The sequence below is a fragment of the Arctopsyche grandis genome, chromosome 1 (assembly GCF_051622035.1).
Source record: "Arctopsyche grandis isolate Sample6627 chromosome 1, ASM5162203v2, whole genome shotgun sequence".
NCBI lineage: Eukaryota > Metazoa > Arthropoda > Insecta > Trichoptera > Hydropsychidae > Arctopsyche > Arctopsyche grandis.
Window position 1 is genome coordinate 6,232,382 of NC_135355.1, and position 15,957 is coordinate 6,248,338.

The following is a 15,957-nucleotide window of genomic DNA, read 5'->3' on the forward strand; positions in this document are numbered from 1 at the left end:
AAATTTTTTTTTTTCATTTTTTTCATATTTTTCCTTTTTTTTTAATTTTTCATATTTTTCATATTTGTGCTCCGGGCGTCGGAGGCGTCGGTGGCGCTGAGGGCGCTGGGGGCGCTGGGGGCGCTGGGGGCGCTGGGGACGAAGCCCCCGAGGTGCCGAAGGCTTTGGGGGCGCCGGGGGCGAAGCCCCCGCGGTGCCGAAGGCATCGAGGGTTCTGGGGGCGCCGGAGGCGTCGGCGGCGCTGGGGGTGAAGACCCCGGGATGCCGAAGGCATCGGGGGCGCTGGGGTCGAAGCCCCCGGGTTGCCGAAGGCATCGGGGGTGCTGGGGGCGAAGCCCCCGGGGTGCCGAAGGCATCGGGGGTGCCGGGGGCGCCGGAGGCGTCGGCGGCTCCTGGGGTCAAAGCCCTCGGGATGCCGAAGGCATCGGGGTGCTGGGGGCGCCGGAGGCGTCGGCGGCGCCGGAGGCGTCGGCGACGCTGGGGCCGAAGGCCCCGGAGCGACGGAGGCATCGGGGGCGCTGGGGGCAAAGGCGTCGGGGGGTCGGCGATGCACAAAACGTAATTCGTAATTCGTAATCACTTCGTAATTTGTCATTTGTGCATCAATTTCTTTCCAAAACCAGTCGATTCAATATCTTTAACTTTATTTTTATTCGAGTTTCAATTCCTTTTCGAAACCACCCGTTGAAATCAACGGGCCCAACACTAGTATGTACATATTTCCAGTGATGTGCTTGAGTGGGGCAGTTGATAAGATTTTTGAAAATCAACGAGCCCTTTATAGACTTGCACGAATTCCTGAATTTCCGAATTTCATCAGTTCAATAAAAACTAAAATAAATATTGGAAATCGTAGCAAAATTGGAAACAATTAAAATCAGCTGGATAAACTTGTAGCATCTGCCCTCTAAATACAAATATATTTTTCTTGAAATCATTTTAGTACGCGGGACAGATGTGTTGACTGTGTCCCGGTCTAAGAAAACACCGTTTGTGTTTGTAAGAGGATCATTTATTTTTGTTCAATCGTTACAATGGTTATTGTATGTACGAAGAGGTTGAGCTTCGGAGCAGTGAGCTAGTTGAACTCCAGAGGTTCACTCTGGTGCTGGGAGCTGGTGCGTCGCTTTATATACGGTCTGGCTCGAGGCGTGCCGTATGAAGATGCTTTGTCTTCGTTTTCAGGACACTTGTTGACCTATTTTCAAGGCGCGTGCTTGGTACACGTGTGGTTTATAGCTATGGGGTCAGCGTGCCACGCGTAAATTTCTTTTCAGGACATGTGTCGCGGTTGCCTGATGACGTCACTGTTGGGTTTCGTTCGTTTTACGATCGAGCGATGAACTCTTTCTTCTGGAATGGTCGAAGTTGGCCTTGAGTTATGCATGTTTGTGCAGGAGCGACGATGATTGGTGTGAAATGTATGAGATCACAGGTTTTGATTCGTAATAGCACAAGTCGTGCTATATTCCTACATCATGAATATTTGTTTATTTATTTATACTGGTATATACCCATTTTTATTAACACATTGTAGATAAGTAGTATTCAAGGCCAACTACAAATATTGATCATCAAACAATATTTAGGATGCGGGAAAGTGTGTTGACCAGTGTCCTGGCCTATGGAAACTCGGTTGAGTTTTTAAGAGGATTGTTTATTATTGTTCAGTATACAAGTTTACTGCAATTACATTGAATTCGTGGGGAAGTGGGCTAGTCGCCCGCTTTATCGGATAGGCTGGTTGAACTGGCGTATGAGTCTGCTGCTTTGGATTACATACTGGTTCAGTGATTTCATCCTGTTTTCAGGAGCTCGAGGTTATCCTTTGTCTCTGGGTAACGAGATCATACTTCTCGAAGGAAGTTTCCACTGGCATGGAGGTCAGTGTGCAGCTGTGACTCAAGTTTGCTCGGTGTACGATCTAGTGATAAAATTATACTTCTGGAATAGTCGAATTGGGTCGTTGCCCTTGAGTAGCGAAGATAATAACAGGCGAGGTTAGTTCTGCATGTTTGTACAGAAGCGTAATATAATTATTACATGTAATAGAAAAAATAAATTTTGTACTCTATATTTTTTGAATATTTTTACCTGAACCGGAAGTAGCATTTTTACATTAGAGAATCGAGGCTTTTTATATTCTTCTCCGAAGCCTTTTGGTTTATTGAACTGAAATTTTATATTTAGAAGTTTAAGCTTAATACTAAATAAGTTATGTATAAAATTTAGTGATTACCCGTCAACCGGAAGTGGCAGTTTACTCTTGTTCGTGTTTTCTTCCAATATTATATTTTTTAAACCCCTTAAACATGTGTGCTCTTCTCGAAAAAAATCAAGTATAAATCTTGCATCAATGTGATGAAAATAAAAAAAAAACAATCGCTAAATTTTATAAATCGGAAGTGGGATTTTTCCTCAAAAATGTTGTGACCACGATTATTTCCACACCCCTGAACGTATAAAGCTGAAAATTTATATTTGTTTTTATATTATATTTAAATTTATGTAATAACTTAGAGCTGATAAGGTTTTGGACAGAATTCGTAAACCGGAAGTAGTATTTTTTTTAAAACAATATTTCATTATTTTATTTTGAGCTTTTGAATTATTTTTATTTTCTTGATATTTAATGTGTATAATAATTATAGTGATTTTAATTAATACAAAAAACCGGAAGTCGAACATTTTGTCTTGTGTAAGTTTCTCTACATTTGCGCTTAATTTGTATTGAAAATACTCTCATAAGTCATAACCGCTATGTGTGAACGTGTGTGAATGTTTAAAGATCAAATTTGGTTTTGTGACCTCTTTATATTCCTCAAATACCAGTGGCCGTCACTGCAAGTAAAGTGAAGTTGTAAGTAAAGTCAAAAAATGGAGAAAATTAAAATCGATTCATCGACTTCTCGTTAGCGTAGGTCGGGGTTAGAGATTTGAAAGATCTTTACCATGTGCCAGGGTTACATTATAGTGAAAGAGATAGATAACCCCGACCTACGTTAACGACGAATCGATTTTCGATTCCATCTTTCGACTTTCCATTAAGTCACTTTCCTTGCAGTGATCCAGACCCCTGCATATAACTAATTAACAAACATATGCTAGCATTTTCTCTTTACGTTGGGGTAACACCACGACGAAAACTCTGTGCGTGAAATGTGGAAATATCGACGAGGGTGTAAATGAAGCTGTCATCGTGTTTTATTACACTGGAGAAAAACACTCGATTGCTACTGCTATTTCCCGATCAATATGAATCGGGTATTTGATGTTAGCGTAGTCAATAAGAATCGAAAGTTATAGATTTTCACTGTAAAGAATATTGAAAGGAAACATTGATAACATTTCCATTTCCAATACGCAGATATGTTTTTCTGTTATCAATAGCTATTGTTATGTAGGCATATAGTACAACTGAAATGATCTCATCAGGTCACTGCGACACATATCTAGGAAAGTCATTAACGCATGGCACACGCTCGCCTCGTCAAAAGGTCGACACGTGTTTCTTTACACGTGTCTTGGAAACAAAGGAAGAACTCACTGAACCCATAAAAACCACGAACTACGTCCAGGCGTATGAACCCATAAAACATAACTAGGGCAGCGCGAGTACCAAGAACAAAAGATGTGCACACGACACACTTCAACCCAAAACGTTTATAAAGCAACGCAGCAACCTCCACCGGCAGAGTGAGCCTCTGGAGTTCAAACAGATCACTTCTCCGAAGAAACCTCTTCGTACATACAATAACCATTGTACCAATTGAACGAAAATAAACGATCCTCTTTCAAACTCAACTGAATTTCCATAGGCCTCGACGCGGCCGGGAAACGGTCGAAACCTTTCACTCGACCACCTGTTCTATAACTGGTGACCCCGATTTTACACTGGTGACCCCCTCACCCCTCACACTGGTGACCTCTGTTCTATAGTTATAAAAACAACTTTTTTTTAAGAAACTTTTAATGTGTTCACACCAGAATAATGTTGTATTGTTTTTAAAATACATACATACATATGTATGATTATTGAATAAAATTTCAATTGTACATACGTTTCGTATATTTCGTATATGTATATTTTTATATGCAAAAATACTTGAAAAGGATATTTTCATTGTTTTCTATTTTATCATTTATTATTTTCTATTGGATGGTACCTTTTAACTTGAAACAACACTGTTAAATTTAACTTTATTAAAAACTAGCTGATCCCGGCATGCAACGCCACAATAACGCATGCAATTCCCGTTCCTATCCCGTTCCCGTTCTCGTTCTCGTTCCCGTTCTTGTTCCCGTTCCCATTTGTCGGAAAAACGCAGGCAGCGAATACTTTGGTGGCGACACGAAAACATTTGAAATTATTGCGTTGCAATGACACCTATTCTCGTTTTTCCCTGTTTTTTTTTCACAGCAATCTTCCCGGACATGCATACAACAAATCCTGAAAGTTCCATCGTAATCGGTTCAGTGGTTTAGGAGCCTATTCGAGACACACACACACAGACATTCATTTTTATATAAATAGATAGATGAAATTGTGTTTACATATTATATACTGATAATAAATGTAAAGTAAATTCATATACACAAGTATGTAATAAAATTTGTTTGATAGAATAATATGTTACATGAAATTTGTATAGTTATGTGTTTATTTTTTGAATTTTGTATAGTTATATGAATTTTTTAACTAGAGATATGTATGTATGTGTTATTATAAAACTGATTTATTATTTTATCGAATTGCATCAACACTTTCACGATATTGATATACATATATTATACATACATATATAGATTATGAAACCATCATGGTAAGTATTTGCCTCTCCCTTAACGAAAAAGTACTTGTATATTTATAACAATCGTATAATATGTAGCAAATTTTTTTCATATACATATGTATATAGCCGTAGAATTATTATGGAATATTCGACGTAGGTTTGATGAAAAAAATAAAAAAATAAAAAATTGTATACATAGCTGTATTTGTGAATGTTATAGAAAGCAACACAAAAATTAAATCTCATTTTCATGTAAATTGTTACATTTAAATTCAACGTTAATAAAACACATTTTATATCATGCATATAATAATTGTCATATATATAGATTCATGTTTTTATATTATGAAAATTGTGAAATTGATTATATTTTATATGCCTGTCGAATCATAAGATCAAAGTACCCATCGGTATCAATCGATGCACTAATTCCACTATAGTAATTCATGAATTCTTCCGCAGTCACCTGAAATACAAAAAAAAAAACATGTTGATTTCACATAGTACTCATTTTGACTTATTGTGAATTATTCTTCTTTTTACCACTCCATCTTTAGATTCTTCTAATTCAAAGTTTCCTAAGAATTTATTCAATATGACCTCCTCTGTCTCCTCTCCGCTAATATACCTTTAAAATAAAATTCATCACATTAAGAATAACTACTCTAGCTTTGTAAGGGACAACATAGTTAAAAACACTGAATACCTCGGATGAGCTTTTACATTGTAAACATGGCGGAGATCATCTAGTGTGATTACACCATCTCCTGTTTTATCCAGTTTTTTGAAAGCCAATTCTGTTATTGATTTTCTTGAATCAGACATCGGAGGCTAAAATTTTAATCTTATTAATAAAACCAACTGATAACGAATACATACATACATTCAGATACTTGTATAAGTAAGGATTAAAAACGATTCACTTACACGAATGCTGATTAAAAACTCATCCATATTGAGAGTTCCACTATTATCAGTGTCAAATTTGTCAAATATGGCACTGATGTCCTGAAATGAGACATAATTACGTCAATGTATTAGAATATCGTTATTTTAACTTCGTAAGTCTACTTTTGACCAAAAAAAATATTATGTTATTCCAAATTTACTACTGGGTTTTGAAAATCTATTTACTGTTTATTTTTAAACCTGGTACTGTTTTTATGCATTTCAATAGTTAAACTTATGATATTATTACATATTATATTAATATATTTTACAGTGATTAAATGTATTTAAAAGACGAATAAAATTACTTCATCACTGATGTCAAGTCCAGTGTCTTTGAGACCTTTTGTAAACTCTTCTTTATCGAGTTGTCGATTTCCATCATCGTCCATGCGTCGAAACATCCTAAATAAAGGAAAAATATATGTACAAAAATAGTCAATCAATTCAATTTTCGCTTATATCTAACAAAATTTTAATTTAAAAAATGTGAATTTTCTGAACTAAGTGCTAGAAGCTTCGAATTTTAAGTCATAATATTTGATGATGCGTTATATTTATAAAAAAATGTGGTATAAAAAAATAACTGATAACCTTCCGATTCCCATAATGCCAGCTGCACCACGAGATAAGCAGAGTAGTCGCAATTTTTCAACAGGATCAGAAGTAAGATTCAATGCACGAGAAGATTTGTTCATAAGTTCTGCCTCCTGGCGAGAAGATGCCGATGCTGGTCGATTCCACATGCCTAAAAAGATAAATAGAACACTATATCATAAGAAAGAACTCGGAGAATAGTTCTATGAAAAACTAAACTCACGATGTGATACAATTTTCGTCTTGGGCCTAATCATTTTAAAATTTTATATGACACGAGTATTTCTTAAATATGTATGTATATGTGTGTGTGTGTGTGTAGTTATCTTTGGAAATCCACTTAGACTATCGAATATAATTGTACAATTTTCTCATCGATGTCGAAACCACCATCTTAATCGTAAACTTTGTAAAGTTCAATTAAATCGTTCGGTTACGACGAAGCTCGTTGTATTGGTTATGTTCGTATGGGTGCGAAAAAATGGCCGTGGTCGCGCGGAAAACTCGCGTGGAAAAGTGTTCAGTTTTCGTGCCACACGAAACGCCACTGGCTCGTGGAAAAAGACGAAGCCTCGACGTCGAGGGTTGTCGACCCATTTTTCGATTAACGACCCCCTACACTTGCAAAATTGTGCGAAACGCGTTATTTGTACATCATCACTCTTTTCGTCGATTAGTGTTCGTATGTATGTAGAACTTGCCAAAAAACACAAATTTAAATAAAGAAAGTGAGATTTTTATTTAATTTATGACATAAGCTTAATTTAATGTCACATTTGAATATTTCAAACTAGCTTTTATCTTAAATTTAAAAAATGAGAAAATAATGTATCTACATTCATACCTTATCAAATGTTGTACAATTTTCATTTTTTATTTTATTTAATACAATGTTCTTTTATTATTTAATAAATAAATATTTAAATGATTTTCAAATATAAAACAAAGTAATCTAATATATAGTTTCGAAAGAGACTTTGTATACATGTAAGTATCTTTGGTTGGGAACTTCGAAAACAAAACAAAGTTTCTATGACCGTGACAATTCAATTGGTTGAATATTATATTTTTTTCGATTCAAATAAATTTAATAAAAAAACAAATGAATATTTACTATTACATTCGCCATGTTTACGCTTTTTATATTACACATACTGAGCGAAGCCGGGTAAAACGACTAGTCAAAAATAAAATCATGAAAAGAAAGTCAGCTTAATTGACATCTTCTAACATAAAACGTTATTGGAACAATTTTTAGGAATCTATATTGCGTTTTATTACTAGACTCAGGACCCAAATCGCGCCGTTTATCGTAAATGCTTTGTTTAAGGTTCGCCGAAACTTTTTTTTTGCACTCTAGCTTTGTAAATAGAGCCAAACCGCCCCGATTCCTGGAAAAAGCACGCTCTCTATCCGTAGTCTATTTATTACTCCTACTCTGGATTTTACACTTTAAAATCTCGCGGGAACACATGAGAGAGAGTATCCACTGTCTAAGTGAATTCGGGGGTTAACAATGGAGACCCCCGAATTGGCCTAAGTGGTTGCTAGAACTCTCAGATCCCGAGAGCGTGAGAGCGCGAGATGATGAGACTTACTTAAAACTGTACGTGCCTAGACAATTGATACATAAACGGATCCGGGAAGCTGTGATGAGCAACTTGTCCTTTATAAGAAGGCCATATCAGATTATTCTGGAGCGAGCGCTGGCTACGTGTAGACCTCCCGAATCATTAAATAAATGCTGTGACTTTGACTGTGACTTTGTGACTTTGGCCTTTCATTTGGATCTTGAACTCACCCCTACCCATATACACCCCTATACACATATGAAGCATTTTATAATTTTTTATATGAAAAACAAAATCATTTTGAAGTAGTAAAATAAGCAACGTACGCTTCGGCCTCAAGACAATAATTTGGGACGCAAGTTTTCCTCAATGGACGTTTTCCTCGAAATTAGTAGCGCTTAAGGGGCCAAACGTTTTTCATTCTACGCATTATTTAGACGTATGCCGACGCCGAAAATCGATCCAATTTCGATAATTAATTTTAAACACTTCACCACACGATGGATACCTATTGATCTTCAATCGTATCGAAATTCGACAACCCCCAAACTTTAGAATACATATTTTCACTCACACAATATCGTTCAGACCTGTCGAATATCGCCTACATACATACGCATGTGTATGCATATACAGGTGGTTCTAGCGAAAAAATCAATATTACATTACGATTAATATGGAATATGTATTTCGATAGGCGCTCGTTCATACCGAATTCAATAATAACGATAAAAATATATCGTTACATGTAAAAGGGGAGAATATTTTCCAATGTGCGTTATATATATGTACATATAATGAAACCGACTATTCGTTATGCTGGCGTGTTTTTACGGAAGTAAGTGAATTTCACTTTCACTCTCTAGATCTATGTAGAAGTTATGTGCGTTTAATTCGAACGATTTTGTTATTTAACTATGTATACCTCATTGCAATTTTTTCCATATTTAAACTAATGTAATAATAATAAAGCAGGGCTCGGAAGCGGGAATTCTCACGAATTCATGTAAAATATGAATTAACATATAATTAAGATTATAATATCAAATATAAAATATTATTCTTATTCAATATGTTTAATTAAAAAAGAAAAAAAAATCGAATGTTTGAGAAAGCTTGGTGTAGAATATGTGTTTAATGGGCTATTGTTCGAAGAAGAGTATCTTTAAATGTCTTCATATGTATAATGTATATGTATTCATAATATACATTTTTGCTTGTGATGAGCGGAGATCGGCGGACAAGTTGCTTTTGCCCACCAGAAATGAAACTTTTTTTTGGCTCTCTTGCTTTGCAGGACATTAGTGGACCATTTTTTGTTGGCACACGCAACTTGTCCGCCGATCTCTGGTAATGAATCAGGGTTTCTCAAATTAATCATTACTGATTTTCTTATTAGAGAGACTTGAAAGACTGAACCATTTTTAATTTTTGGTTCCTTACTAATACAGTTAAAATAAGAATGCCAAAAATTTAATAGAAAATAATCGAATTCGGTGACACACTTTTTGCAAGTTCATAGAAATGCTTAAGTTCATAGAAATGATAAGTTCATAAAATCATTTAATAATTTTTTTAATTTAAATTTCTTTCAACACTTCAGAGTTAACATACTAAATGAAATTGGATTTTTGTAAATATACCTAACTGAGTTTGCTTTTATTATATGTAGGTATCTTAGATAAAAAAAAACTTACACTATTTATGTACATATATAATAGTAAGTCTGTAAAAGGGAATAAATAAATAGGATTCAAATGTCATGGATATTTGTATGTATGTATGTACATATTTTCATTATGAAAGTACTTTTTAATTTGTTAATGATGTCTATGACGTAATCTAAAAAAAAGGTGTGAAAAAGTCATCAATTACCAGCTGACAGCAATGAGAAAGTACATATATGTTATATTGTCTGAAAGATGATTTATATCTTCACGCCATTTTCATGAAGGAAAATTTATAATATAATCGGAATAGGAAATGGCCGTTTTGCGTTAATGGTCGACTCGATACACGAACGTAATCGGTTTACATTTTTCGATGGTCGTTTTGCTTTATGGAAACGTTTTGGAAGCGTTGTGAGCTGCGTACACTTTCGGTCGTTTTTATGGCTTTATTTGTTTCTTTTGGTCTTGTTTAAATTTTAATTGAGGTACTTTACCGACGTGAATTAATTTGTATTTGAAGGAGAAATCATCAGGTGTGAAAAATGCTTTACAAAATGGCCGCGACCTATTTTTGGACCTGGTTCAAGGGTGAAATTCGAACGAGGTAAAAAGCGCAACAGCCTTTCACAAGGTCTCGTTCCATTTTGTCGAATTTGGCCTCCCCAAATTTCACCACATTTTAAAATTTTCACTCTCTTTTAACAAACTTAAGTCGAATTAAAATATTCCATAACATTTAATTTAGACCACTTTCATCTTACCTCAACATCGTCATTCAAATAAGTCTCCTATCATGACCAACATGTCCCAGTTTTTCATTCCTTTCAAGCTTTTCAACCACTTTTCCTTTTTAAATTCCTTCTCATTATTTTAATCGTACATACATACATACTTTATTTCAAATTTTCAGTAAAATGGATACATTAAGATTTGTAAGACGACCTCAAAAAGAATATTGAGAGCTAAATATCTCGATTTTGTTTCCGAAAAACCTATAATATTTTTTTATATGTCATTTTAGAATCCATAAAAGACAGAGACGAATTAGATCGATCGTACTGTATTATTAATAGGTTGTGGCTATTTGCAGGTACTATATCTGCAAATTATTGGCTATTTGCAGGTACTATATCTGTAAAGCCTTCTACGCATGCGTGTGAATTGTCACTGTCAACGTGTTTACTGTTGTTTTAAACCTCTTAAAATTTAGTTCGAATTCGTAGAGTAAAAAATATAATCCAAATTAGAAATTTATTTGCCTCATGTATAATTAACGATTGATTAAACAAGTATAGCATACATTAAATGTAAGAAATTATAATCGGATTATAAGTTCACGCGCATGCGCAGAAGGCTTTGCGCCTGTCGCAGATATAGTACCTGCAAATAGCCAATAATTCACAGTTATAGTACCTGCAAATAGCCAATAATTCGCAGGTATAGTACTTGCAAATAGCCACAACCTTATTAATAAAAACCTTTTATGTTAGCAGACACGTTGCTAGTCTCTGAGAAATTGTTACGACCGAAAAAAATAAGACAAATCTCTACGTGAATTGCCAATTTTATTCAACATTTCGCCTGATTGCTTGTTAAAATGATTGTTTTACAAATCTTTATAACATTTGATGTGTAGGAAAACTTTGATTTTATCATACAGCTCAAACTTTACTACACTACTTAATGAAATGTTAGAATTATAAATATATTTTCTAGTGTAAGCATGGGGCCACAAGCTCTGAGAAGAAGTTCATATACATATAAATAAGTACTTACATATGTACATATTATATATACTCAATGTAAGGAAAACTATGTGCCTTTATATGTTTAGTATTTTCTAGATTGTTTTACCCGTGTAAAAATAACTGTACATAGGTTGATTTGGATCTTTCTGGAAACATCACTTCCGTAATTTACGGGGGCAAAAGTGGGATGGGCTGAAAATGATAAGCGATAGTGACGGTACGGGGTACGGTATGATTCTCACCCCCTATTTTTGTCAGTGCTTGACAACCGGTTTTTCGTGTCAAACATCGTAACAAAGACAGCAAAGTATCACCGATTCTCATCGATCCAGTAAACATTTCGGAACACTTCAAATTATACTTTATGTAAATTAAAAAAAAAAGCACACAAATGGGCCTTGACCTGATGGTTAACCCAATTCAAGGTTTTATAATATATGTATATAACGGCCATATTTTATTTAAATTACATATGATTATATTTGTTTTATGGATATTATATTATTTTTATAATGGTGTTATATTATTTTTAATTATAATACAACATTATAAATGTATAATATCTCTATTTTTTTAAATAAATTGAAAATGTTTTTGTTTTTTTATTGAGACATCTATTGAAAATTGTATGAACTATTCTACAAAAATTTGTATGATTGTAATAATTTTCATGTTGTGTTTCTAATTTGTAGATGAATTTTAAAATATGGCATTTAAATATTTTAATTAATTATGTTTGAAATATAAATATGTATCTAATTTTATATAATGTAATGTAACAAGAAAAAAATTGATTTTTTCTTTTTTTTATTACTTACTACCCATATTAAAAAAATTAAAATACATAGCGACAAACGTTGATGACAAAATCAATATAACTTTCAATTCTATTCGAACAAATGTTGTGTCTCACAAACAAAAAAAATTGATTTTCAATCACAGAGAATGTTTACCACCGTGTCCACAGTTACATAGTTCAAACAGAATGTTTTTATTTCCCATACAAATCGTAACCTTCGTACGTATAATTTCAAATTAGAATTACCGCATAATTTGATATCATAACAATGATAATACTGGAGCACTCGTACGTGAGAAATGTGTGTACACGTGTAGAACAATAGACATTGGCTTCTTACAAGATGACAATAAATTATATCGATGGAGCTTTACGTACGAAATTAATGTAGCGGAAAATGGCTTCCGATCCCAATTTCCTGTTAAGAAATAATAAATTTGAATTGCAGAACCGATCGACGGGTGATTGACAACCATCATTGTCCATTCAAATTATACGACAATCTCCATACCTTTTACGATCGTGATAAAAGATACGCCGAAATACGTATATATTATATGTACAAGGGGAATGATAAGGGGAATGATAAGGGGAATGATAACCCGCACGATTGGGCAATTTCACCCAAATTTCAGCAATTACGCAAACACGCGAATTTTTTCAGGCCATAACTTGTTGCTAGCACACATAATATGTATCCAAACAGTATGCTTACCACCTTTCTATTTACTATTTACTTTCTATTTTAAAAATTCTTAACTTGTGTATAAACTTATTAAAGACATATCATTTCTTCATTATTTAATCATTACTACTTTATAACAAGGCTTTTCTATGTTTTACTTCGCTAATCGTTCAGGGAATATTTCTAAATTCTTCCGATCGGTTTGAAACTTTGCCATTTTGCGCGGTTTGGTCACAGATAGGAATTTAAATCGCTTCCGATAGTTCGATGGTGAAAAATAATCGTAATAAGCACGTTTAAGAATGCAAAAATTTTGGAGACATTTAGCGGCCAGTAGCCTTATATATTTAACTTTCCACCACCCACCACATTAATTGTTTAAATGCCTAAAACTTCATCATTTTCACACTATATATTTTATAAAATTTGCATTATAGGCTTGTAAATAGGTTTTTGAGCTCTTTTTCCTATTATGCTGTAGATTAACATTAGAATAATATAATACTATGATTACTAATCAAATTAAATTAAATTGTAAAATAGAAAATAATCAGTAGATCAGTAGCTATTAAAATATATGTATTGTGAACATAATTTCGTAATAATAAAAAGCATTTAAAAATCAAAAAAAATTGTAGGCTCTCATTATCTCTCATATATATTTTTACTCCACTAATAGCTTATACATATATAATGAATGATAAAAATGTGTTTTTATAAAATTGAAATGCCCGCCACCCACTCGCTTTTCTCGGATTTTAATTGTTTAAACGCCTATAACTTTTTTTAATCGAATAAAACGATTTGTTTTCAGATTATTACTTCTACTACCCGCTACATAATCCAATCTAGCTTAGAAATTACAAAAGCCCAACAAACTTATTTGAAATTGTTTAAAATGACAATATAAAAAAATGTTTTAAACAATATAAAAAAATCATTTAAAAAAACTGCAGGTAAAATGTAATTTAATGAAAAAACTGCCGAAGATTAGTCCTTGGACGGAGAATTTTATCCCTTTATACAGATTATATATAAATTATATAAAAAATATTTTAAAATCAAAACCGTTCTAGAAACTAGAGTAGTTATTTATTTATTTAAAAAGGCTCACCAACAATGTACATACATTACACAATATATTCTTTACATATTTATGATTCTGGTATATATGTACAACACTTATAGGTGTGCACAACAATATTTATTACAAATTATTTTTAAATGTTAAACAATTAATCTAGAATACAGTAGAACAAAGGCAATAATAATAATTCGAATTATATATCTGTACAGTAAATATTTTAATTACTGTTTGAGTTAAAAAAAAAACTTAAAAAAAAAGGTAAAAAAGCCTAATTCATAAAACGCATGAAATTTTACTCAATTCCGTAAAAGGGGTTGAAATAATAATACACGAAAAACAACAATATAATATGCTGTGTGAGGGGGCGAGAAGTATCGACGAGATTGCGCAATATTATGTAACACTGGGAGGCTGTATCTCAACCCGTCTGTCACATAATTGCTTTTAAACGTTAAAACGGTATGATAAGTTGGGCGATCCAAATAGGTTTTGAATGCCGGCTGGCGATAATGGCCAAAAGCTTAAATTAGTCGTAATTTGATAACCCGCTGGCAACCGACGGGCAGCTGCGCTTTTGTCTGGGGTTTTTTGTACGCGATCTCTCTCTCACCTGCTGCTGGATCGTAGTGGACTGAAGTGGATTAATGTGTCTGGATTGGGGTGGACGTGTTTCCGGGCCGGTGTCCTGCCGCCTAGTGGCTTATAGACAATGCCGCATCGACGGACGCGCCTTTTTCCATTGCGGCGAGGCGTGGTCCTGGAAAATTATCATTTCGACGATCGTCATTTTCCACGCAAACATTCATGTGTGTTGAGTGCCGGATTTCCGGTGTTTTATTTATTTATAATTATTATTTAAAAAAATTATTTCCATATCGAAAAAGCTGCCACGAAAGTTTTGTTAAACTTCTGAACTGTAGGTTGAGAAGGTGTTGATTTTAAAGTCATTGCTTTGTACTATATATAAGGGGCTGACTAATGGACGAATTCCCGCGGGGGGAAGGAACAAATTCCCGGTGTCCATGCTTCTTAAAGGGCTTGTTTGTATAAATATACATATGTATACATATGTATGGGTCTACCTCACGGCACCGAAAGTCAAAGGATCGAAAAAGCAAATATCGGAAGGCAAATATCGAAAATTGAAAGATCTTAAGTCGAAAGATCAAAAACAAAGGGTGCATGTTAAACGGTACTATGTATATATAATATATATGAGTGGCATGCGGTGAAATTATCTCTCTTTTTGTCATACAGCCTTGTTTAATGTGCGCGCGCAGGATACGGGAAGAAAAGCCTGTTCCTCTTGTTCCTGTTGTATCCAGCTCGCGCAAATTAAATGAGGATGTACGACGGGGGGAGAGAGAGTTTTACCGCACGCCCTGATATATGTATATATACTAACCGTTTTCATTTAATATGGAAGCACTTCAAGCACTCGTTTCTAAATATAGTATTTAAAATCCTAAAATGCATATTGAAGATCTGCTTTTTAAAGTTTTTATTTAAATTATTATATATTATACATTTATTAATTAAAATTTTATTTTTTGTCACTGGCAGTAAAAAAGGAAGTTTTTCAGGATTATTCAGTTATTGACAGGTTCATTCTGTTAAAAAATTTGGTTGATTCCAAATTATTACAATATATTCATAACGCGATGAATTTCCATGGATTAAAAATCCAAAATAAAATATGTAATCACAGTTATTATTTGAAGTATGTAAAAAAATGAGCTTTATATTTAACAATAACAATTTTTCATACAACAACGATTCACATATTCATTTTATTTAGAAAAATAAATAAAGTCACAATGATAAATCCAAATGGATTGGAAAACTCTGAGTATGTCGATTAACGAAAAAAAGTAAGTTAAATTGAAGAGCCTATGTAATTATATACAACAAAACATAAAATGTTTTTCTAATCAATACGCACTACGTAAAAACTGTCAAATATTGATCAAATATTAAACAAAATATGCTTCATTTTTCGAATCGTCAATCATTTTTTATACAATCGAAGTCACGCAATGTATTTAATTATATTTATTTA

The 15,957-nt window shown here is 33.8% G+C and overlaps 1 protein-coding gene across 2 annotated transcripts; it reads right to left on the bottom strand.

The window, feature by feature from the left end:
• Positions 1-4,975: 4,975 nt before the first annotated feature.
• LOC143922255 (calcyphosin-like protein) lies at positions 4,976-14,657 on the bottom strand. Of its 2 annotated transcripts, none has more exons than XM_077445487.1 (7): positions 14,509-14,657; positions 6,336-6,489; positions 6,050-6,146; positions 5,721-5,801; positions 5,500-5,624; positions 5,337-5,421; positions 4,976-5,259 (listed from the first exon to the last, which is right to left on the bottom strand). In XM_077445487.1, exons 2-7 carry the CDS (start codon positions 6,485-6,487, stop codon positions 5,158-5,160), a joined length of 642 nt encoding a protein of 213 aa, XP_077301613.1. In that variant the 5' UTR covers positions 6,488-6,489; positions 14,509-14,657; the 3' UTR covers positions 4,976-5,157. The 2 variants fall into 2 exon arrangements, with proteins under 2 accessions (XP_077301613.1, XP_077301609.1); XM_077445483.1 differs by lacking the exon at positions 14,509-14,657 and adding an exon at positions 6,562-6,887 and having other exon boundaries at positions 4,978-5,259.
• Between the last annotated feature and the right edge of the window lie 1,300 nt (positions 14,658-15,957).

Bases quoted from the DNA above. Each gene is read 5' to 3' on its own strand.
- LOC143922255 (XM_077445483.1), bottom strand. From the start codon at position 6,595: ATGATTAGGCCCAAGACGAAAATTGTATCACATC. The intron at 5,802-6,049 runs GTAATTTTATTC...GTCTCATTTCAG, and splicing joins GACTTGACATCAGTGATGAA to GACATCAGTGCCATATTTGA. The intron at 5,422-5,499 runs GTATTCAGTGTT...TTTATTTTAAAG, and splicing joins AATGTAAAAGCTCATCCGAG to GTATATTAGCGGAGAGGAGA.